The sequence below is a fragment of the Pipistrellus hanaki genome (assembly GCF_964339955.1).
Source record: "Pipistrellus hanaki genome assembly, chromosome: 1".
NCBI lineage: Eukaryota > Metazoa > Chordata > Mammalia > Chiroptera > Vespertilionidae > Pipistrellus > Pipistrellus hanaki.
Window position 1 is genome coordinate 3,749,650 of NC_140503.1, and position 25,221 is coordinate 3,774,870.

General features: G+C 50.0%; 1 protein-coding gene across 2 annotated transcripts in view; it reads left to right on the forward strand.

The window, feature by feature from the left end:
- The first annotated feature begins 2,932 nt into the window (after positions 1–2,932).
- The window catches only part of AK7 (adenylate kinase 7), a 47,917-nt gene continuing 25,628 nt past the window's right edge, over positions 2,933–25,221 (forward strand). For both annotated transcript variants that reach the window (XM_084898419.1, XM_084898420.1), the window contains exons 1-7: positions 2,933–3,132; positions 6,933–7,121; positions 9,142–9,250; positions 15,676–15,770; positions 18,250–18,360; positions 21,836–21,916; positions 22,979–23,067. In XM_084898419.1, the coding sequence (XP_084754545.1) occupies positions 3,031–3,132; positions 6,933–7,121; positions 9,142–9,250; positions 15,676–15,770; positions 18,250–18,360; positions 21,836–21,916; positions 22,979–23,067 (776 nt within the window). In that variant the 5' untranslated portion in view covers positions 2,933–3,030. The remainder of the gene's footprint in view (positions 3,133–6,932; positions 7,122–9,141; positions 9,251–15,675; positions 15,771–18,249; positions 18,361–21,835; positions 21,917–22,978; positions 23,068–25,221) is intronic.

The window sequence follows — 25,221 nt, forward strand, 5'->3', positions numbered from 1 at the left end:
GGCACCTCCTTCTTTCCACCTTCCCACACTGCCCAGAGGCCCAGAGTGGTTGGGGTGGTGTGGAATGCCTGGGTCCCACCCCAAGCCACTAGGCTCCTGTGTATACAAATTAAACTGCCATCTTTGATTGGCTGGTGGGTGTTGCAAAGGTACGGCCAATTTGCATCTTTTATTAGTGTAGATTGTAGGGGGAAGCAATAGATTTGGGATTCAAGCAAGCTGAAGAACCTTTCTAGGAAAAGCACCCACCTGTGTTCAGTTGTGTGCACTCCCAGGATCCTCACTCCCCGTGGTAACCCCGTTCCCACCTTTCCCCTGGGTCCAGAATCAATTGTTACACTTCCAACAGAGCGAATCGAATCAGTGTGTGGGATCATGATCATAGCTCTTCCATCGCACACTGCACCATTCTCTCTCCAGTGTTCAAAGACAAAATGTGTTGATTGTCAAGGGAGAACAGGTCAGGAGAACACTGAGTCTACCTGACATGTTAACTTGAGAACTCTGCCTTCCACCCGTGGGTGGTAACAGAGCTGAGACTTAGGTGGAGGGACATGTGCAGCAGCCCACCTGTGAGCAGTGGAGTTGGGGAGAACACGGGTCTTCTGACTCCACAGCAGAGCCCACGCAGTGCGCGTTAATAAGAGCAGCTCTGAACTCTGGTTATATGAGAGGTGATTTTAAAAGAGGGAAGGAATAACAATAAAAGATGGTTTGGCTCAGTGGATAGAGCGTCGGTCTGTAGACTGAAAGATCCAAGGTTTGATTCCTGGTCAAAGTCATGTACATTGGTTGTGGGCACATCCCCACTGGGGGATGTGCAGGAGGCAGCTGGTTGATGTTTCCCTCTTATTGATGTTTCTAGCTCTCTATTCCTCTCCCTTCCTCTCTGTAAAAAACAGAATTAACAGAACCTCCCAACCTACCATAGGTAAAATTCTCTGGAAGCAGTCCCTCATATCTCTGGCACTAACACACTGACCCGTTATCAGTAGTGTGAACTATGAGAAGGAAACAAAGGTGAGATATTTCATAGTAGAATGATCAGTAGATAACTTTCGAGGTATCTGTTAAACTTCCTATCAGTAGGGACAAACTATTAATAAAAATCTGGAAATGAGGCATCTAGGGAGTACTACAATATTTGATCTAACAAGCCATTTGAAGGGATGGTGGAAAATATCCCATCAAGTTTTGCACTGGTCGTGCATGAATATTTTTAGTTGACAGCATTTTATTGGTAATCTTTTAGAAAGAATGTGACTATGAGCAATCTTTTCCAAAATTGAGTGCAAATGTCAAAGTGTCAATTACTTTATCAAAACAGAAGCTTGAATGAAACATATAAACAAGAAAAGTAGGTGAGGGAAAAAAAACAAAAAACAAACAAACAAGGAATGAAAAGCTCCTGTTTGGAGCGATGAGCCTTAGGCTTACAGAACAAAAGTGACTGCACCTTTGGAGACCATTTCAGAAAGTGCTCTCCTGCGTGTCTTCTTTAACCCTAACAGCCCTGCAGGCTGGTGGTTTCACCTGCTTTGCAGCCAATGTAACAGTTTGGGATAGGTTAAACGGTGGGACCCAGGCTCCAGCAAAAGGCTGCAGAGCTGAACTCAGCCAAATCTGAGTGCCTGACAGCCAGAGCCTCCCAGCTTTCTGGCACTCCCAGGCCACCTGCAATAAAGATTGCTGCATATGTTAAGTATTTATTAGCACATTTAGCAAGTCAATGTTTAAAGCACAAAAATAGTCTAATAGAATCAGGCCATTCCAAGATAACAAATGGCAAGATGTAGTAGTCTTAAGAGTGGAATGTCATCTTTTCACTTGTCAGTTTCTGTGGACAGCTGCACGTGCAGTCTTATTTGGAAAGGTCAAAACCTAAATTTCATCCCTTAGAGGCCACGACTGGGTCCCCAGCCCGTGGCCTCCGGCTGCCTCCACCCACCCTCCTTCCGAACTGTTAGGAAATGACCCCCCGGCCAGCGGAGCCCCAGGACCAAGCCGCACTGGCTGCCGGCGGGGATGGGGGTGAAGTTAACCCATGCTGTCGTACACGTGTCCAGAACAGTTGAGGAGTATGCCAGGTCCTCCTGGTCAGGCCATTTCACATTAACATTTCAGGGGAGGCTTAGGCCAAGTTGATCGGCAAACTGCGGCTCTGTTGACTAATGAGTTTGCTGTCCACTGCGTCCTAGACTCTCCATTCCAATAATTACAGGCTGTTCCTTGTGATTAAGCCCCTAGGCGGTAGGCTTCACCTTCTCATCAGGTTAACTTTAGTCCTCCTAGTCCTCCTAGTCCTCCTAGTCCTCCCTGCCAAGTGGACACTGGGGCGAGTGTCGGAAAGAAAGAGGAGAAAAGGAACAGAGGTCGCGCCCTGCCCGAGGGCACACAGGGTGCAGCAGGGCTGAGGGGGACCGGGCTGCAGGCACAGCGCGGAGAGCTGGCTCCCGAGCCGGGGCAGAGCCCAGCGAGCAAGGGGACCCAGTGCCCCGCCCACCCATGGAGCCCCGCCCAGCGCTCTAGGCCCCGCCCCCCGGAGAGCCCAGCGGGCACGGGGAACCAATGGCTCTGCCCACCCATGGAGCCCCGCCCAGCGCTCTGCCCCACCCCCGGAGAGCCCTGCAAGCGTAGGGACCTAGTGGCCCCGCCCACCCATGGAGCTCCGCCCTGCGCCCTAGGCCCCGCCCTCGGAGAGCCCCGGGCGGGGGGAACCAATGGCTCTGCCCACCCACGGACGCCCCGCCCCCCAGCGCCCTAGGCCCCGCCCTCGGAGAGCCCCGGGCGCGGGGAACCAATGGCTCTGCCCACCCACGGACGCCCCCCAGCCCAGAGCCCTAGGCCCCGCCCTCAGAGAGCCCGGCGAGCGCGGGGACCCAGTGCCCCGCCCACCTATGGAGCCCCGCCCAGCACCCTAGGCCCCGCCTCCGGAGAGCCGCTAGGGCCCCCGCGGTCCGGAGCCCTTGACCTCGCCGCCTTGGCAACCAAAGGGACGCTTTCCCCTTAGCTACCAGCTCGGCTCCCGCCATGGCTGACGACGACGAAATCGGTCGGACAGAGAAAGTGATCCGCATCCAGAGGGTGTTTATAAACCTGCTGGACTCCTACAGCAGCGGAAACATCGGGAAGGTGAGCGGCGGCGGCGGGACCCCGGCCCCCAACCCCATTCCACCGCCCCGGGTCCCGGTCCCGAACCCTGAGAGGTCCGGTGCCACGGGCTTGCTGTCCGGGCCCCTCCGAAGAGAGGGTCCCTCGTCCTGGGCACAGCCAGTACCCCCAGGACCCCAGTCCGGATCCAGGCTAGACAGCCACCCCACCTGGAAGTCCTCTTTTCCACCCCTACCCCCGAGATCGCGGGTCCAGCCCTGGGTCCTCCCCTGCTAATGAGGGGAAATTGAGGCTCGGTGGAAGGAAGGGGCCTGCCCAAGGTCACATAGTGGGTTGGAGGTAGAACCAGGAAATAGAACCCAGGTCTCTGTCCCCTTAACTGAGTTCTGTTTCCCCTCCACCACCGCATCTGAAGCTAGCAGCTGATGAGAATATAAATCCAATTAGTCACGGGGATGGGGGTATAAAGTACACAGCATAGAGGTTACAGTAAAAAAATATTGCAGTGCTATGGATGGTGCCAGGTGGGTACTGGGAATGTCAGGGGAACACTTTGCAAAGTATATATTGTCTAACCCCTATGCTGTGCACATGAGACTAATACAAATTCATATCGAATGTCAACTGTAATTTTAAAAAATCGCCCAATGGTTATATCACCCACAAAGTATTTTCCATTCAGCCATCCTTCAACCTACGGTCTGAGCATCTGTTATGTGCTAGGCGCTGTTTGGCGTCCTGAGTGCCACTAAGCATTTTCACCCTTTCCCATCGATCACCGCTGGGAAATGAAGACATTCAGAAAGAATTCAGAAGTGCTCAGGCATAGAAAGAAAGCCACGCCGAAACTGGTGTGGCTCAGTGGATAGAGTGTTGGCGTGCGGACTGAAAGATCCCGGGTTCGATTCCGGTCAAGGGCATGTACCTTGGTTGCAGGCACATCCCCCAGTAGGGGGTGTGCAGGAGGCAGCTTGTCGATGTTTCTCTCTCATCGATGTTTCTGACTCTATCTCTCTCCCTTCCTCTCTGTAAAAAATCAATAAAAAAAAGAACCATAAACTTTAAAAAAGAAAGAAAACCATGATTATGTCATTTTCCTGAGGAGGTCTTAGTGATTTCCTAAGTCTGGTAACAAAGGATCACAAACTGGGTGGTTTAAAACAATGGACCTTCTCTCGGGGTTCGGAAGTCCAGAAGTGGAAACAGCGTCAGCAGGGTTGGCTCCTCCTGGGGGCCCGAGGGAGGGTCTGTCCCGGCTTCTCTCCCAGCTCCTGGGACTGCCCCGGTCCTGGCCGTCCCTTGGCTTATAGGATGGTCACTCTGAACTCTGCCTCCGTCTCTACACAGTCTTCCCCCCTTCGTGTCTCTGTGCCCAAAGTTCCCTCTTCTGTAAGGACACCAGTCACTGAGCTAGAGCCCACCCTCACCTGGTGTAAGTTCACTTAACCTGATTACATCTGCAAAGACCCTATTTCCAACTATGGTCAGATTCACACCTTCCGGGGGACAGGACTTTGTGGAGGGGGGGGACAATGGTCAACCCGGCAGGTCATCTAAAGTTGATCAGTCAAAAATATATAGACTTAGGTATATAATTTATATATAAAAATAGTATCTCTTATACAGCACATCATTATCGATGATATACAGTATATGTGATATTATATGTATTTATATAATAGATATTTCCTAGAAGAGACTGAAATCACATTTCCAGAAAAGGGGGAAAGAAGGAACAAAGACAAATAAAAACTGAAAAAAATACAATAACCAAATTTTAAAATATTTATATATATATATATATATATATATATATATATATATATATATATTTTAATTTCAGAGAGAAGGGAGAGGGGAAGAGAGAAACATCAATGATGGGAGAGAATCATTGATCGGCTGCCTCTTGCACACACCCCCTACTAGGGATTGAGCCCACAACCCAGGCATGTGCCCTTGGCTGGAGTCAAACCTGGAATCCTTCAGTCCATAGGCCGTCGCTCCACGGAGCCAAACCGGCTAGGGCTAACCAATTTTTTTTAAAGAAAAGAAAGATTAAAAAGACAGATGTATGTACTTCTGTGTGTCTTTCAAAAAATAAATATAGAAAAGATAGATAGATTGATAGATAGAGATTCTATACACAGAAAATGTCTCAAAGGATACACAAGCAAGTTCACTGTATCAGCTCTTTGGATACACAAGCAAGTTCACTGTATCACTCATGCTCACCTACCCAAAGGCAGGCAACAGAGAATATCACAGTGAATACGACCAAAAAAAGATGGTTGCCCTCATGGGCCCTGCGTCTCCAAGGAGACAGACAATCACTAATATTTAGAATAAACAAAATATTTCAGTGCAGGATAAATACTCTGCGGGCCAGAGGACCTCACACGTTGACTGGTGGGCGAGAGCAGCAGTTCACACAGAGCTGCACGAAGGGGCCCTTTAATCCGGCGCAGGGTGAGGAGCAAGCCCCAGGAGCTAGTTCTCAGAGGTCACGGCAAGGGCAAAGGCCCTGCTGTGGGTCAGGCTGGCCGTCTCAGAGGTCAGAGCGGCCCGGTGGGCAGTGACCCGCAGCAGCTCCAGGGTTGATTCACTGGCGTAGCAGACAGTGCCCAGGGCCCACGAGACTTTGGGGCCCAGAAAAATATCCCCATTTCTTTAAAAACCAGAAGGAAGCAACTGAAGTTTGAGGGTCAAAGATTCTGTTTGACTTTATAGCAACACACATGTAAAATCTAATTTTTCATGTTTGTTTGCTTTCAAAGTCCTTCAGCTCAGAAGTAGAAGAGCTAAAATTCAATCCCAGGTCTTCTCTGAATCCACAGCCTGAGCTCTCTCTTTTTTCTTTTTTTTAATAGTATTTCTTTATTGATTTCAGAGAGGAAGAAAGAGGGAGAGAGGGATAGAAACATCAATGATGAGAGAGAATCATTGATCAGCTGCCTCCTGCACACCCCCTACTGGGGACTGAGCCCGCAACCCAGGCATGTGCCCTTGGCTGGAATCGAACTCGGGACCCCTCAGTCCACAGGCCAACGTTCTATCCACTGAGTCAAACCGGTTTGGGCGCTTAATGTTGTTTTGTTTTTTATGGAGGACATCCTTCTCAGTCTGGGGCTTTCGCAGTCCGGGACCCCTCACTCCTTACCCCCTGCCTGCAGCACAGGCAGGAGAGGCTCCCACCGCTGCTGTGCTCGCCAGCCGTGAGCCCTGCTCCTGGCTGAGTGGTTCCCCAGTGGAAGTGCACTCACCACCAGGGGGGATGGCTCCTGAGTTTAGTGTCTGCCCCCTTGTGGTCAGGGTGCATCATAGCGACCAGCCAATTTGCACATTATGCTTTTATTATATAGGATTTTTTAAAAGTCAAGGAAAGAGCTTCTAGACATGCAAATAGGCTAAATTTATTCTTTAGCCATACATGGTGATGCTCATTCTAAAGAAGGTACTAGTATTTCAGCCCTGGCTGGTTTGGCTCAGTGGATAGAGCGTTGGCCTGCAGACTGGAGTCCTGAGTTCGATTCCAGTCAAGGGTACATGCCCGAGTTGCTGGGCTCCATCCTCAGTGTGGGGAGGGGGAGGATTGTGCAGGAGGCAGCCAATCAGTGATTCTCTCTCATCATTGATATTTCTGTTTCTCTCTTCCTCTCCCTTCTTCTCTGAAATCAATACAAATATTTTTTTTAATGTATTTCATTTTCATGCGTGGCACCTCTAGCAACCCTATCTAAAGGCAGGCTCTTAGAATCATCACTCACTGCCTGCCCGCGCTCCACGGGGATCTTAGTATTGGGGAAACGGCTCTTGTCTTGCAGTTTCTGTCGAACTGTGTGGTCGGGGCTTCGCTGGAAGAAATGACAGAGGAGGAAGAGGAGGATGATGAGAGTAAGTCAGCCCTGCCCGATGCCTTCTCGTCCAAACTGAAGGAGGGCACGTTCCAGATCGTGGGCACGCTCTCCACATCCAGAAAACCCGCGCCCGACTTTGCCCTGGAGACGTACGCCGTAAGTCCTGGTGGTTCCTGCTGAGAGCAGACAAAGGAAGCGTCGCCTGCCTCCCCCCGCAAACCCCCCTCACCGCATGTCCTCGCCCTGCTTCTCATTCCCCGCCTTCTGCATGTGTGCGGGGCCTGGGAAAGTGAGGGGCAAGGTGGGGGCTGGTCTTTGTCCTTTAAAGGAAATGAACCCCCATTGTTGAGACTTTAAAGAATTTAAATTAGCCCTAGCTAAATTGGCTCAGTGGATAGAGCATCAGCCTGTGGACTGAAGGGTCCTGGGTTCGATTCCAGCCAAAGGCACATGCCTGGGTTGTGGGCTCGATCCCCAGTGGGGTGCGTGCAGGAGGCAGCCTATCCATGATCCGCTCTCATCATTGATGTTTCTATCTCTCTCTCTCTCTTCCTCTCCTTTCCTCTCTGAAATCAATAAACATATATTTTTAAAAATAAGAAGTTAGCTGAAACCGGTTTGGCTCAGTGGATAGAACATCAGCCTGTGGACTGAAGGGTCCAAGGTTTGATTCCAGTCAAGGGCATGCACCTTGGTTGCGGGCACATCCCCAGTAGGAGGTGTGCAAGAGGCAGCTAGCTGATCGATGATTCTCTCTCATCGATGTTTCAAACTCTCTATCCCTCTCTCTTCCTCTCTGTAAAAAATCAATAAAATATATATATTTTTTAAAAATAAGAATTTAGATATTCTTGGAAGTATGAGCCTCATTTGGGTTTTCAGACTCCTCACATTGTCTGTATAGACTGTATTCAGAATGTACTCTGCCCTGCATGACCCCCTCACAGCCCTGGGCCCGGTGGGCGCTCTCTGGGAAGGGAACTCTCCTTTGGAACCCGGGCCATTACATTGCTGTCTGGCTGGGAAACACTGTTGCCCCACGTGGCCAGTGCAAGTTCTGGTTTGGAAATGCTGGTCCTTCTGGTCATCTTAACACTCACTCTGGATATTGTTCCGCTCGGAAATGCGCTATGTGTGGGCAGCCACGCAGCGAGGAATAACGAGTTACATGATGATCACCTGGCCCGTGAAGCTCAGTTAGTTGAGCATCGTCCTCTGCACTGAAAGGTAACTGGTTTGATTCCCAGTCAAGACACATGCCCAGGAGGCAGGTTTGGTCCCCAGTCAGGGTGTATATGGAAGGCAACTGATCTCTCTCCATCAGTCTCTCTCTCCCTCTCTCTCTCTCTCTCTCTCTCTCTCTCTCTCTCTCTCTCTCTCATCAGTCTCTCTCTCTCTCTCTCTCTCTCTCTCTCATCAGTCTCTCTCTCTCTCTCTCTCTCTCTCTCTCTCTCTCTCTCTCGCTCTCTCTCTTATTCTCCTCCTCCTCCTCCTCCTCCTCCTCCTCCTCCTCCTCCTCCTTCTCCTTCTCTTTCTCCTTCCTCTTCTTTTCTCCTCCTCCTCCTCCTTATTCTCCCTTCCTCTCTTTCTAAAAATCAATAAAAACATGTTTTAAAAAAAAGCACATGATCACCCCAGTTACTTTCATCTAATCTAAGAACTTTATATTTCTAACCATTAAAAGTTTCTGTATTCTTAAAATATTCCCAACAGTCAACTGTAATAAGATACCTTGCATCTAGAAAGAGAACGGATTGGTCCCATTTTGAGGATGCTGAAACCATGCCCATAAATCACTCATCAGCACTGCTGAGTGACTCAGGACATACAATCGCTCAAATAATCCTGCAGAGAGTTTGAGTGAGTTTTGAATGCCTCCCCCCCGTCTTTCCCCCCCAATTCTTTCTTTCTGAATTGGGGTGTAAACAGCAAACCTAAGATCATTCTGCAACTTTTTAATCATCGGTTCCCAGCTATTTCCGTAAGCGTCTTTGTTATTTGAAAACCACCCACAGAAGAGAGCCCACATTTCATTTGAAAAGGAACCCTTTTCCTGCAAATGTTTTCCGTGGGATTCTCCCTCGCAGGATACCTCCTTGGGAAAGAGTCATTCCGTCTCCATATCACGGGGCCTTTGTCAGCTTCCTGAACAAATGACTGCCGGCTCTCTCCCCAGGACATTTCTCGAGAAGAGCTCCTCATGCGCCTGATGGAGTGCGACGTCATCGTTTACAACATCACCGAGGACCCGAAGCAGGCGGAGGAGGCCCTCTGGGCAGTGTCCGGTCAGTGAGGGGCCCTCTTATCCCCGGGGTACACCGCTTTGGTGTAATTCACTTACGAGGAGTCATCACATTAGGAGCATTAGAAGAAGCGAGACCTACTGAACACAGAATGAAATCTGGCTGATGGATAGGCCTGTGATAAACAAAGGCATATTAAAACGTGTAAGAGCTTATTTGAGCAAAAATCAATTCAAATTAGGTAGTGCCAACCCGGAGGCGGTCGGAGCGCTCCATCCACAGGAGCTGCGGAAGTCTTGTATAGAGAAAGGCAGGAAGCAAAGCTAAGGAAGTATTTGATTGGCTGTAGCTGAAGCGTTTACCATATTTGGAAGAGCCTCGTGGGCTGTGATTGGTTGTCCTTACATTTTTATTTCTTTAAAAAAAATTTTTTTTTGAGAAAGAGAGAAGTATTATTTTACTGTTCTACTTATTTATGCATTCATGGGTGCCCTGACCAGGGATTGAGCCTGCAACCTTGGCATATTGGGACGACACTCAAACCAACTGAGCTACCCAGCCAGGGCTGCAGTTCTTAACTTTGAGGCACTTACTGGCTTAATTGTGGGCTGCAAAGGTATCGGAACCACCTCCGTCTAATGGGCCTCCGTGTTTAATTGCGTTAACAAAATATCCTATCCCTAAGGACAGAATATTCTTTTTAAATATATATATATTGAATATATATATATATATATATATATATATATATATTATTGACTTTTTACAGAGAAGAAGGGAGAGGGATAGAGTTAGAAACATCGATGAGAGAGAATCATCGATCAGCTGCCTCCTGCACACTCCCTACTGGGGATGTGCCTGCAACCAAGGTACATGCCCTTGACCAGAATCGAACCCGGGACCCTTCAGTCCGCAGACCGACGCTCTAACCACTGAGCCAGACCAGTTAGGGCAAGAACAGAATAATATTCTTAATTATTAAGAAAAAGGAAACATTAACTTCCCAAATGTGACCGTGACTCATTCTGTGGGCACTGCCTAAGGAGGTGCGGTTGCCGGTATTGGGCAGATACAAAGCAAATAAGAAAAAGACGCTGCCCACCAGGCGCTGGGAGGCCGAGAGAGAGCTGAGGAACACACGGGAAACCTTCCCGCGGGACAGAGAAGGGCACGTTCCCTGGGAAGGAACCACAGGAGGTGACTCTAAGGTAGGGGTGTCGAACTCAATCAGAGAAGGGGCCAAAATCTAAAATCCAGCCTAAATCGCGGGCTGAATGGTTTACTGAACAGTCATAAACTGACAATGTCATAAACTGACAGCGGAGTGCAGTGATGACAGCGCGGTGCGGGCCACATTGCAAGGCCTGGCGGGCTGGATTTGGCCCGCGGGCCTTGTGTTTGACACATGTGCTCTAAGGGGAGAGGAACTGCTGCTCACTGGGAGGGTTTGATCCGGCCAGCAGCTGTCCCCTGGTGGCAAGAGGAAGGGAGGGCTGTGAAAATGCTTGCAGCTTTTAAGATGCTTTGGGAAGCGATGGTGGACTCTGGGAGCCCCCACTCTAAAAGGACGAGGTGCTGGTTAGCAACTGGTGCTTTGTAACTTATCTCCTTACTAAGCCAGGGGCAAAGGAGAAAGCAGATCAGCTTATCTGAATCGTTGTTCTAGGCTGCGACAGCCCGAAAGACACAGGACACCTTGCTTTCCGGTGCTCTTTGCACAGTGTTATCTTTGCTTTAGACCAGTGGTCGGCAAAGTCATCAGTCCACAGAGCCAAATACCAACAGGACAAGGATTGAAATGTCTTTGGAGAGCCACATTTTTTAAACTTAAACTTCTTCCAATGCCACTTCTTCAACATAGACTCGCCCGGGCCGTGGTGTGTAGTGGAACAACCACCCTCAAGGGGCCAAAGAGCTTTGCATGCGGCTCGAGAGCCGCAGTTTGCCGACCACGGCTTTAGACTGTTTAGATCAGCGGTCAGCAAACTCCTTCTGTAAAGGACCAGGTAGTAAACATTGTGGGCTTTTCGAGCCAACTACTCTGCCATCACAGCCAGAACATAGCATAAACGATATGTAAATGAATGGTCTGGTTCCAATTAAATTTTATTTTATTTTTAAATGTTTTTATTGAGTTCAGAGAGGAAGAGAGAGGGAGAAGGAGAGGGAGAGGGAGAGGGAGAGGGAGAGGGAGATAGAGAAACATCAATAATGAGAGAGAACCATTGATCAGCTGCCTCCTGCATGCCTGCCACTGGGGATCGAGCTCACACGGAGGGGGGGGGGCATATGCCCCCCCTACCCTCACTACCACTGGGAATCAGAGGTGACCTTCTAGTTCATAAGTCGATGCTCAAACACTGAGCCATGCCAGTTGGGCAATACAATTTTGTCTTAAAAGCAGGCAGCACTTTTGCCAACCCCTGATAATATCAACAGCAAAGCCACACGTTGGCTTAAACAAAAGAAACGGAACAGAGCCTCAGGAATGAGGCTACCTATTCGGGGAAATCATGATGATACAGTGCTTCCGTGGGCATATGGGATTCCTCGGGAGCTTAAAGTGATTGATTTCCCGCCCCTTTATCACTTTGGGCCTCCCTCCTTTTCATTCCATAAGATACAAATCAAAGGCGTGAACGCTGTGTGTCTTGTGGGAGCAGAGCTGTTGGAGCCCGCTGTGGGCACGCGGTCCCTGGGCAGAGCCGCACCCGTGATGGATAAGGCGCCGTCTGAGACAATGGCACCACCTACAGCAGCAATCAGAGATAATGTGTGTTGAGTTCTTCTGTTGTGCCAGGCTTTGGAAATTGATTTTTCTATGTAATGAATCCTTGCAATTTTCTTAAATTTTTTAATTTTTTTTTCCCTCCTGAAATTAAACCGGGACATGGTTTGAAAGTTTAAAAGCACAGTCCTGGCCTGGTAGCTCAGTCGGTTGAAGCATCACCCCGATATTCTGGGGGTGTGGGTTCCAAGCCGGGTCAGGGTAGCTACAAGGAACAGCCAATGAGTGCAGATGTGGGTGAAGCAGCAAATCAAGATTTATCTCTTTTCTTTTCCTTTCTGTCTCTAAAATCAATAATCTTGCCGAAACCGGTTTGGCTCAGTGGATAGAGCGTCAGCCTGCGGACTGAAAGGTCCCAGGTTCGATTCCAATCAAGGGCATGTACTTTGGTTGCGGGCACATTCCCAGTAGGTGATCTTCAGGAGGCAGCTGATCGATGTTTCTCTCTCATCAATGCTTCTAACTCTCTATCCCTCTGTTTCCTCTCTGTAAAAAAATCAATAAAATATATTTTAAAAAAATAAATAAAATCAATAATCTTTTAAAAGAAAAGGGAAATTAAAAGGCGCAGGAGGGCTTAGGATAAAAAGCAACAATTCCCTGCGTTTTCTTCCCATCCCATCACTACTCCCTAAGGAGCCTCATTTAACCCCCGTGTTCCTTTTAACACATAAAAATGCCTGCACTGATGTCCTTTGATTGTGAATTTCGCACACTGACCACTGACTTCCTGCTATGATGGGAGACCTTCGGCCCCGCATAGGGCTCCCCAACCAGTGACCTTCTAAGGAATGCAGTTGGTATTTAAACTTTGATCTCGGCATTTCCTTTCACGGGTGTTCGAGTGCAGCATATGTTTTATGGATCCCTACTTCATTCCGCTGAGGAGCTTTCTATAAGTAAGAAAATATTACCTCTCTATCGGGTAGGAAGGTGGTGACAGTATTACCTCGTTTTTGAGATACAGAGTGATTGTGTCTGCAGGGAAGTATGGTCAGAAGCCCTTGGTCTGCCCTCGGGGTCCCCTGGGGGCAGGGGGGTAGGTGGGGCTGTGGAGAAGGCTGGGGTGGGGGTGGGAGGGATTTTGTTGGCTTACCTGAGGCACATTCTTAGATTTGGGGGTTTTGTTTCATTTTGGTTTTGCAATGGATATGTATTACTTCTTAATAATGTTTTATTAAATTACTAGAGGCCCGGTGCACGAATTTGTGCATGGGTGGGGTCTCTTGACCTTGCCGGTGATCGAGGCCCATGGGGGGGGACTGGCAGGGAGGAGGGACTATGGGAGGTTGTCTGGCTGGCTCCCCAATTGGGGTCGATCAGGGGAGCTGGCGGGGGATGGGGGAGGCACAGGAGGTTGGCTGTGGGAGCACACTGACCACAGGAGGCAGCTCCTGCATTGAGAGTCTGCCCACTGGGGGTCAGTGTGCATCATAGCGATTGGTTGTTCCAGTCATTTGGTCCTAATGGTTGCTTAGGCTTGCATATATATGTGTGTGTGTGTGTGTGTGTGTGTGTGTGTGTATATATATATATATATATATATATATATATATATATAACATATATAAATACATATATATACACATATATAAATACATATATACACCACACACACATATATATAAATACATATATACACACACATATATATACATACATATATATATATGAACATTTTAATATAAAAGGATTCTCCTACCTTGCCTTTCAGATCCTGCCAAAGGAGGGAAGGTAAAAGGACAGAGGAGAGGGGAGACAGTATTAGCAATAAGAGAAAACATTTGCGCGTGTGGGCGAAACGTGCTTGTCCACGGCGAACACGCGGATCACGCTGACCCATTAAGACGATAAATCCCGGCGGCAGCCCGGTTAGAGCAGCTCTGAGGGGCGGCGCCCACAAAGTAGGCCAGAGGAAACTCCAGAGAGAGGCTGGGAGGCCAACGGAGAGGCCGTCTTTGTTAACAGAATCAGACAGGAGCTGGAATTAGCACCCGCGTGAGAGCGCCGTGCGGACGTGGCGCCTTAGATTCCCTCCCAGGGTGCTCTCTCCTTCGGACCCACCCAGGTGGGAGATTCGGGACATCGGCGGTTCCTCGCTTTGCCCGTTGTTTGAGGAATCAGCTCGTGAGATGACACTGTGACGACTGACTGTGTCCCTGAGGTCCTCTGACAACTTAACCAGCCTTTACTGTGGATTTTTTTCCTGGGAGTTTACACACCATCAGAAATATTTGAGTGGAATGGCGTGTGCGAGGTGTCCAAGGAGAGTCTGTGCTTAGATGTGCGGGGGAGCCCCCCTGGGGAGGGGCAAACCCTTTGGAAGTCAGATGCTCCCCTTCCACCCACCGGGTCCTAAATCCCCATCCTGCACCCACACCGCCCCAGCCCCCAGGGCATGGTGCTCTCCCCGACCCAGGGGCGGGGAAGGCGTCACCCCCAAATTACCTCCTTCCACAGGGCTCAGGCCACATCGGCCGCTCTGTGTGTGCTCCCAGAGGGCCTTCGTGGGAGCCCCTTTCACATCCCGCGTGGTTCAGGGTTTGGGTTCTGGAGAAGGCCGCACTCAAATGAAAAGAGACTATAAAAGTATTAATTAGGGCAGTGTTTCCCAACCTTCTCTCATGATGAGAATCACCTGGTGGAGTTGTTAAAACACAGATTCCTGAATCCCAACTAAGAAGTGCTAAACTAGAATTTTTGAGAACATATAGGTAAAATTGCATACCTAACTTAGTGCTCTGTATATAACATCTGTCTTAGAGCACTAGTTAAGTATACAATTTTACCTATATGTTCCCAAAAATTCTAGTTTAGCACTTCTTAGTTGGGATTCAGGAATCTGTGTCTTAACAACTCCACCAGGTGATTCTCATCATGAGAGAAGGTTGGGAAACACTGGATTAGGGAATACCGGGGGCCAGGCTGGAGCCCACCTCTAGGGGGAGGACTACTCGCTGCTCCGGCCTTGCCACCCCTTTTATTAAGGTTATGGGATACACCCATATCCTTTAGGCAGGGAATTCCAATAATAGCCAATCAGCAAGAATTTAATAAGACTAACAGGTGGAGGCTGCTTCAGCTACCAATGTCTCAGCTAAACAGTGAGTGATTCGCTCCGACCATTCAGAGCAATTAAGGTTGGCCAGCCTTCGGATTCCCTGTTCACATTTCTCCGTGAGTGACAATGACTGTTTCCGGCGGGCCTTCCCTCTGCTTTGGGGTGCCCACAGCCCCCTTCCCCAACCTCGCTGGGGCCTCCCGCTCCCTCCCCTCGCAGCTGGGCCCACCGCCTAGAGAGAGAGCACAGGCCTCCGTGCCCTCCCCTGCAGAGCGGAGGGCAGGGCAGCACCTATTTCATGTGGGAGCGTCCCACAAAGCCCAGGGGTCATGCCATCCCCGTCCGCCATGACCGTCTCCATCCCTGGTCCTCCTCACGGGGAAGGCACACAACTGCGGGCTCGGGGAGGGAGGGAGGGAGGGAGGGCGCAGAGGAGGTCAGGGCGCTGGAGGAGGACACCAGGGCGGGGACACACAGCCGAGCCTCAGAGGGGACGCCAGCCTGGCGTTACGCTGGGAACTGGAGCGGCTTCCAGTCCCGCTAACAGTGCACATGGCTTCGGCAGTGCACACGCCGTTCCATGTGGATCCGAGTAATGCTGGCTCTTTGGCCCCACAGCCCTGAACGAGGAAGTCAACCACTTTGAGAAGCGAAAGGTGTTCATCTTAGTTTCCACGGTGATGACCTGGGCGCGGTCCAAGCCCCTGGACCCTGTAAGTAGTCTGTCTCCCATCGCTTCCCTTCTCCTCTGAGTGGGCTTCTCCCCTCCTCCGGGTCCTGGTCAGCTCCCAGGCTTACCTCCTAGTGCCTGCTCGCTCAGTCCCCTTCCCCCTCTGGCCAGATCCCGTCTCAGAGCTGCAGTGCACTGTTTGTCCAGCCAGTCACTGTGGCCAGGGGAATGCAGAGCTCCGATCGGTCACACTGGGATCACATGCCCACTTCCGGAGGGAAGATCGACCGTAAACTATTGTAGATGGGCTGGGGGTGGAGGAGAGGCGGGGCGATGGCACTGGTGTTAGCCCCTGCGTCCTGGCACCCCCATCCTCTCCCTGAGATTCTTTTTTTTAAAAATATATTTGATTGATTTTTTACAGAGAAGAAGGGAGAGAGATAGACAGTTAGAAACATCAATGAGAGAGAAGCATTGATCAGCTGCCTCCTGCACATCCATTACTGAGGATGTGCCCACAACCAAGGTACATGCCCTTGACCGGAATCAAACCTGGGACCTTTCAGTCCCCAGGCCAACACTCTATCCACTGAGCCAAATTCAGCTCTAGTTAGGGCTCATGATTATTTTATTATTTTTAAAAAATATATATTTTATTGATTTTTGTACAGAGAGGAAGGGAGAGAGATAGAGAGTTAGAAACATCAATGAGAAAGAGTCATCGATCAGCTGCCTCCTGCACACCTCCTACTGGGGATGTGCCCACAACCAAGGTACATGCCCTTGACCGGAATCAAACCCGGGACCTTTCAGTCTCCAGGCCGACGCTCTATCCATTGAGCAAAACCGGTTTTGGCAGGGCTCATGATTATTTTCAGTCCATGGTTATTACGGTGTCATTTACATTCCGTGACATCGGCCCTCTTTGTGGTGTGGGTCTAACGTGAGCCCATACAGTTGTGTAGCCACAGCAGTCAGCTACAGGACATTTTCCTCATCCCCTGAGATTCCCGGCCTCTTACCACACGGCCCTCAGGGCCCTGCAACTGGCACCTGGCACCACCTCCGCCAGCCCGTCTCCAAGGAACCACCTAAGTGGTCTTGTTCCTCACTCAAGCCGTGCGACAGTCCTGCCGAAGGCCCCAAGGCCCTCCGACGCCCTTAGGGTAAACCTCCCAGTCCATGCGGCCCACAGGCCCGATCACCTGCTGTCCCCACCTCATCCCCGGCCAGTTCCCAGCGTGGCTCCGACCCTTTGGGCCTTCTTCCCATTTTTCAAACCTGCCAACCACTGTGCTACCTCGGGGCCTGTTCCCTCCGGCCCTCTGATTGATGTCACGTGAGCCTCGTACGCAGCCACTGTGGACTGGTCCTTTAACGGAGACCGACTGGGTGTGAGTGCAAGGCTTCTCACCGAACACTACCTTTTATTTATTATTATTCTTTTACAATGGAGGGAGAATCCTTAACTAGAGGCCCGGTGCATGAAATTTATGCAGTGGGGGGAGGGGTGTCCCTCAGCAGGGCCTGTGCCCTCTTGCAATCTGGGATCCCTCGGGTGGGGTCCCTAGGCCTGGCCGGCAATCAGGCCCATCAGGGCTTTCCTCCCCCCCGGCTGCCGGCCACTGGCCCCACCCCTGCCGCTGCCACTGCTTGCCATCTGTATGGCACTGCTCTTCCCTCCCCCGCCACCGGTCACCTCCCTCTGTGGGCGACAGGTGTGGGGTATGATGGCTTGGCTGGCCTGGGCCTCCCTCTGTGGGGCAATCGTGGGGCGATGGCAGTCCCCTCCCCCCGACCAATCACATTGCACCCGCCTTGGCTGGCTGACACCAGCGCGTGTCATAGCGTCGTCCGGAAGGTGGCTCAGACGGTCGTTCTGCTGTTCGGTTGTTGGTCGATTTCCATATTATGCTTTTATTATTATAGATTCTTTATTGTTAAAGTATTATGTATTATGTAAATCTCCTTAATCCTCTCCCCACCCCCAATTTACCTCTCTCCGGCCGCCTACACACACACACACACACACACACACACACACACACACACCTGCAGTGAACACTACGTTTTAAAATCCTACTTTAGGGCTTCTAAATCTGACGAGTCTGGGGGAAATCACTCTGAAATAAATAACTTAGAAACAGAAAGAAATTCAGCCCTAGCCGGTTTGGCTGAGTGGATAGAGCGTCGGCCCTCAGACTGAAGGGTCGTGGATTTGGTTCCTGTCAAGGGCACAGACCTCGGTTGCAGGCTCAATCCCAGGCCTGGTCGGGGCGGAGACCACCAATCGTTTTGTCTCTCTCTCACCTTGATGTTTCTCTGTCTGTCTCTCCTGCTCTGGTCCACTCTCTAAAACCAGTGGAAAAATATCCTCACGTGAGGATTAACAAAAAAATAAGCAAACGAGAAGCAGTTTTTAGAATACTTTACTTGGGCTTAGAGGAACAGTCAGGCTACTGGGTCTGGGCTGAGTTTCCCTGTGACCCTGCCACATCGAGTTTGGCTGTTTCCTTTCACAGGAAGATACTGATATTCCATTCACTGAAGAGGATTACCGAAGAAGAAAGCACCATCCTAATTTTCTGGATCATATAAATGCTGAAAAAATGGTTCTCAAATTTGGAAAAAATGTAAGTCTAAAGTAGTAGAGCATTTTGGGTAAGAAAATTTCTGTGTTTTTTTTTTAAACATTTCAGGCCACATTTTAAAAAAATAAACACACACACACACACACACATGCTTTTATTGATTTCAGAGAGTGGAAGGGAGAGGGAGAGAGGGATAGAAAGATCAATGATGAGCCGAGACCGGTTTGGCTCAATGGATAGAGCGTCGGCTTGGGGACCAAAGGGTCCCGGGTTCGATTCCGGTCAAGGGCATGTACCTTGGTTGCGGGCATATCCCCAGTAGGGGGTGTGCAAGAGGCAGCTGATCAATGACTCTCTCTCATCGGTGTTTCTAACTATCTCTTCCCTTCCTCTCTGTACAAAATCAATAAAATATATTTAAAAAAAAAAAAAGAAAGAAAGAAACATCAATTATGAGAGACAATCATTGATCAGCTACCTTCTGCATGCCCCACACTGGGGATGGAGCCTGCAACCCAGGCCTGTGCCCTGACCAGTAGTTGAACTGTGACCTCCTGGTTCACAGGTCGATGCTCAACCTCTGAGCCAGGCCAGTTGGGCGAGGAAAGTGTTTTTTTATGAGGCAGCGTGCAATGGGCGTGGCCAGGACTGGCCCGCATGCCTTTTACATGTCATCTCTACTCCTTCAACATGTGTGTTCCGCCTCCTCCTTACACCCGCAGATTCCCGAGCTCCAGGCTCACCCCGAGGTGCACCGTCCTGACCCAGGCTCTGGTGCAGCCCACTAAGTTGGAAACTTGTATCGGTCCCCATGAAACGCATGCTCCTACCCACCAAGGAGTCTGTAGGTCAGCCCGGAAGCAGATAACTCAGAGCGGAGCGGGGAGGGGCGGGAAGCCTGTGTTTTGGACAGCTCTGGGAAGTGCATAGTAACCTCCGGTGACAAATACGGAGGCGGGCCTCCGGGGGAAAGGAGCTGCTCTAGGTCACGCAGGCAGGGCTGACTGAGCACCGTTCTGAGCACCGCCTGGCCTTGTCTGACCCGCTCCTCGCCCCAGCAGGCTTGTCGGCGTGCGTCATCCCCCCATTGCACAGATGTGGGCGCCGGTAGGCGGGTCAGGTGCCGGAGCTGTGATTCAATTCTCGATCCATCGGCCGGCAGGATGGGTTAGGTTTGGTTTCTGACCCCAGAGCTCCATCTTTCAAGAAAGTTGATCTCCACACATCCGGGCCCCAGTTACAGGACATATTCACAGCTGAGAAGTCTGTGTCAGCCCTGGCTGGTGTGGCTCAGGAGAGAGCGTTGGCCTATGAACTGGAGGTAACAGGTTCGGTTCCGGTCAAGGGCACATACCCAGGTTGTGGGCTTGATCCCTAGTTGTGGACTTATGGGAGACAGCCGATCCATGATACTCTCTCAGTCATGGATGTTTCTCTCTCTCTCTCCCTTTCCCTTCCTCTCTGAAATCAATTAAAATATGTATATTTTAAAAAGTCCATGTTGCCAAAACCGGTTTGGCTCAGTGGATAGAGTGTCAGCCTGCAGACTGAAAGGTCCCAGGTTTGATTCTAGTCAAGGGCATGTACCTTGGTTGCTGGCACATGCCCAGTAGGGGTGTGCAAGAGGCAGCTGATCAATGTTTCTCTCTCATCAATGTTTCTAACTCTCTATCCCTCTCTCTTCCTCTCTGTAAAAAATCAATAAAATCTATATTTTTAAAAAGAGTCCATGTCAACAGGAACAGGAGCTTTATTGCATTGATCATATATATATATATATATATATATATATATATATATATATGAAATTATTTTTTTTTACACCAAGCAAGCTACATGGCTACTTTTTAAAAATAATTTTATTTCTCTTCTAGTTTATCGAGCTAGAGGACAGGAGTATCCTGCTGTTAAAAATGTAATCTGACAGCTAAAATGGCAGGCTCTCCAGTGGTCACCAGGAACTGTGCTGTTTTACTGAGGGTACCTCATGCCATCCTCCTGTATCTCACATACAGTCCTCAAAATTCCGCGAGCTAAGTGCTCTTATCGGCATCCTCACTGAGCTTATGCGGGACTTAAACTAGAACCCCAAACCCCTAAAGATTCCTTCCACTGGGTTTTCCCCATTAGCTGAAGATCTGCCCAAGTGGTATATAATAGTAGCCATTAGGTGACACCTAGTGGTATTAGGGGGTATTACATCAGGAACTTTGTGCCCAAGTTCAAGATCTGTCCTATTATTATTATTATTATTATTATTATTATTATTAGTTATTTTTACTTTGGCAATACAAGCACTGTGGGCATAAAATATCTGAAGGAAGCCACATGGGATTAGAACTCATAGCCACTTTCCTACACATTAATGTATAACCATAGCCAAGTTATTAAACTTTGGGGATTAAAAAAAATAAAGGAGTGAGGTAAGACAGGCTAAATTTCTTCCAGTTCCAAATCCTATAACTGTAGTATTTTTCTAAACAATGGAGATTCCTGTCTAATAGAAAATCCATGATTTTTATTATTATTATTTATACGATTCACTAATTGAAGGGTCCTGGGTTTGATTCTGGTCAAGAGTATATACCTCGGTTGCAGGCTCCATCCCTTGCCCCAGTCCAGGTATGTGCAGGAGGCAGCAAGTGGATGTGTGTGTCTCTCGCATCGATGTTTCTTCCCTTCCATTCTCTCTAAAGATCAATGGGAAATATCCTCATGTGAGGATTAGCAACAACAAAAACAACAAATCTCTTTTTTTTTTTTTAACATATTTTATAGAGAGGAAGGGAGAGAGATAGAGAGCTAGAAACGTCAATGAGAGAGAAACATCGACCAGCTGCCTCTTGCACGCCCCCTACTGGGGATGTGCCCGCAGCCAAGGTACATGCCCCTGACTGGAATCGAAACCCTGGACCTTTCAGTCCCTAGGCTGATGCTCTATCTACTGAGCCAAACTGGTTTCAGCAATGTCCTGGCTCTTGATTGGCTCTGGGATCTGGATTAAGCAGGTAATTTAAATTTGAAAGACAAACCCTTGAGGAGTACAAGGCCTTCGGAATTCCTTCCAAAATCTTGGATTTGACATGCTTTTTTGTTTCCTCCCTCTGACATATGGTGGTTGGTTTTTTTTTAAATTGATTTTTAGAATAAGGGAGGGGAAGGAGGGGCAGGGGGAAGGGAGGGAGAGGGAGAGAGAGGAAAACCTCGATGTGATAAAGATCAATCAGTGGCCTTCCGAATGCACCCCAACCAGGGGGGATTGAACCCACATTCTGGGTATGTGCCCCGATGGGGAATCGAACAAGCAACCTTTTGGTGCATTGGACGACGCCCAACCAACGGGTCCACATCAGCCAGGGCCCATTGTCCCCTTTGGAGGACACAATTTCCATCTTACACTGCGCTTCCGTGGCCTCCAGGAGGCATGGCCCGGGGCTTCCTGCGGTGCTCATTGCTAACCACAGGAGCAATCCCTGGGATTGACAGCATCGCCTTCCCTCTGTGTTTTGCCTCCTAGATCAAAAAATTCGCGACTTACGTAATTGCTTCCGGACTTCAGTATGGACTGGAAGGAGGCATCTTACATTTCTTTTTCAAGGTATGACTTTCCGGTGGCTCTGAGGATTTTAAATATTCCTCAGGGAATATTTAAAGATACTTCTGATGATTTAAAGATACTTCTGATACTTGGAAGATACTTCTGATGGCTCCTGGGCGTGGCTACGCCAGGCTAGTAGCAGAGACCCCGGGGACGTGAGGGTGCCGACCAGAGCCACCTGCTTTTCTTTTTTTCTTTTTCTTTTTTAACTTCTTTATTGAGTAAGGTATCACATATTTGTCCTCCACCCCCCATTCCAACCCCCTCTCCCCTCCCCACTCATGTCCCCTCCCAGCCACCGGCTTTTCTTTCCCGTGTTGGCCCTGTAGCCACGCCCTCAGGACAGTAAAGAGCCAAGCGGACGCCTTCCGTTCGGAGGCAGGTGCTCAGCGGGCCTTTCTCTGCACGTGGGCCTCACGCCGGGGACTCTTAGAGACGGCTGATGGGATTGTAGGTGTTTTGAAAAGCATTTCAGCTCAGCAGTTGCACTTACTTCTCGTAAAGGGGATTTGATCAATCCCCTGGGAACTGATCGGCCAAACCTCTCCCTGAGGCTCCCTCTGAGGGCCAAGGCATCAGGCGGGCAGTCCCTCGGGGCCTCTGGCTGGGGCGTGGGTGAGCTGCCATCGCCACGTCGCACCACGTGCCGGGGGAAACGGAAAGATGAGACAGAGGCCGGAGAACCAGGACACAGGCTTTATTGGAGGAGAAGACCCTGGCCGGGCTGCCTTCCGGAGGAGAGATAGAGAGTGTGCAGGGGTGAAGGCGCCTTCTGAGGGGAGGAAAGGGATGGGGCTTAGGGGACTAGGCCCATGCTGATTGGTGGTTTTACAAAAGGCACATGACAAGGCACATGACTAGGCACTTAGGAATCGGGGGCTTAGGATATTTGGCAGGTGCTGATTGGTGGTTCAGTGAACAGTCCATATAAGGTGCCTGGTTAGGAGCTCAGGAATGTTCGGACTGCAGGTGGAGTTTATGTCATTCTCTGTCTATCAGTTGGGGGAAGGGAGGACTATCAGAAATAGATCTTAGACAGCATTCTGCTTGTCTTCCTTCCAGTTGGCTTGGTTGGGCGAGGTCCCTGCATTGCCCGTGTTTGGAGATGGAACCAATGTAATCCCGACAATTCACGTGCTTGATCTAGCCGGGTGAGTATTCGCCCCCGGGGGCTCCGCTGCCCCCGAACGCACGGACGGATGTGCCGGTGTGTGTGCCCGTTGGTGGAGCCTCACCGAGGGCTGAGACCCTGCCCCGGATCGCCGTGTTTGTTCCTCACACCAACGCGCCGCGGGAGGTTCTGTTATCATCGCCGTGCGCATCTGAGGACACGTGTCCGCCTTCTAAAGCCCCGGCTCCCCACCAGCTCAGGCCCACCCTTTCAGAGCCCGGGCGGCAGGGTGAGCCTCTCTGGAAAAGGAAGGACGTGGCCTGGGCATTCTGGGGGCCTCTCCTCCTGCTTCTGTGCCGGGCGAGAGGCCCCACCTGCCGGTTCCAAGCCAGGAGTCAGGTAGCAAACGCTAAAGCGGAGGTGGGTTGGTTTTGGCAACTGCAGGTAAAATGAACACATGGGGGGGGGGGGGGGGGCGGTGTGCATGTTGTGTTCTTTTAAAATATATTTTTAAATATATATTTTATTGACTTTTTTACAGAGGAAGGGAGAGGAATAGAGAGAAACATCGATGAGAGAGAAACATCCATCAGCTGCCTCCTGCACACCCCCTACTGGGGATGTGCCCGCAACCAAGGTACATGCCCTTGACTGGAATCGAACCTGGGACCCTTCAGTCCGCAGGCCAACGCTCTATCTACTGATCCAAACCAGTCAGGGCAATATATATATTTTTATTGATTTTAAAGGGGAAGGGGGAGAGAAAGAAACATCAATGATGACAGAGAATCCTTGATTGGCTGCCTCCTGCACGCCCCCCACTGGGAATCAAGCCCAAAACCAGGGCGTGTGCCCTAACCACACATGGAGCCATGACCTCCTGGTCCATAGGTCGATGCTCCACCACGGAGCCACACGGGCTGTGCTTAACATGGTTTTCACGCTTGTAGAGTTTCCCAACTCTATGCTCCAACAGGCCCGGAGGCCCTCCCCAGCTTTGCAGGCCCTGACTTAGACAAGGGCCATAGATGGCTCCCTTTGTTCGTGGTTCGTCAGATCTACATGTTGGGATCTGATTCTGCCACCCCTCTACTCACCTCCCCTCCCCCCCACCACTTCCCCTTGGAGGGCACAGCTACTGCTCTTCCCTGAGGTCTGGCTTCCAGATTGCCCTCTCACTCTCATCCACCGGCCACTAGTGAATTGGTCCCCGTCCCAAGTAAGCACCAATTAATGGATTATCTGTCTAGACTTAGTGGGACAAACGCAGGTGACCAGGGGTCAGCAGTAACGGCCTATCCCCTGGTGCTTCCATGTCTAGACAGCTGAGCCAAGCCGGAACACATGACCCACAGACAGAATGAGTGTGCGATCACACAGGGTGTAGTTACCCGCTCCCAGTGGGTCCCGGGCTCCTGGCCATGCACACCGCAGGACAGACCATGGAAACAGAGACAGGCAGGCGGCCGCAGAGTTCAGGCTCACACAGCAGAGCAGTCAGGGGCTGGTCTCCCAGAGCGACGTGGAGTCCTCCTCTCATCGGGCAGGAGACCTCAGCTGGAGCTCGCCCGGGTTATATGGACCGCCGTAAACAACTGTGTCCTTAGCCGAAACCGGTTTGGCTCAATGGATAGAGCGTCGGCTTGGGGCCTGAAGGGTCCCAAGTTTGATTCCGGTCAAGGTCATGTACCTTGGTTGCGGGCATATCCCAGTAGGGGGTGTGCAAGAGGCAGCTGATCGATGACTCTCTCATCGATGTTTCTGACTCTCTATCTCTCTCCCTTCCTCTCTGTACAAAATCAATAAAATATATTAAAAAACAAACAAGCAAAAAAAAAAAAAAAAAAAAGTGTCCTTATCGGTGTGGGCCAGACGGTGAACCTTATGCCGGGAGCAGGGCGTTTACACTTTAAGGGCTCAGAGCTTCATATCAAGATAGTGGGGTGTTCATTAATGTTGGAAGTCACAGAGTATTGGGGGTGTCCACACAGCAAACGTTTCCCACAATAATTAAAGGGGTTACATGATTATAACAGTCCCAACCCCAGATTTACTGGGGAAAAATGAAGCTTTAGGACCCCTCCCTGCACAGGTCTCCTCCAAAGCCCTGGTCTTTTTGATTGATTGATTAATTGATTGATTGATTAAGGTATTACGTATGTGACCTTATCGCCCCATGGCCCCCATCACCCCA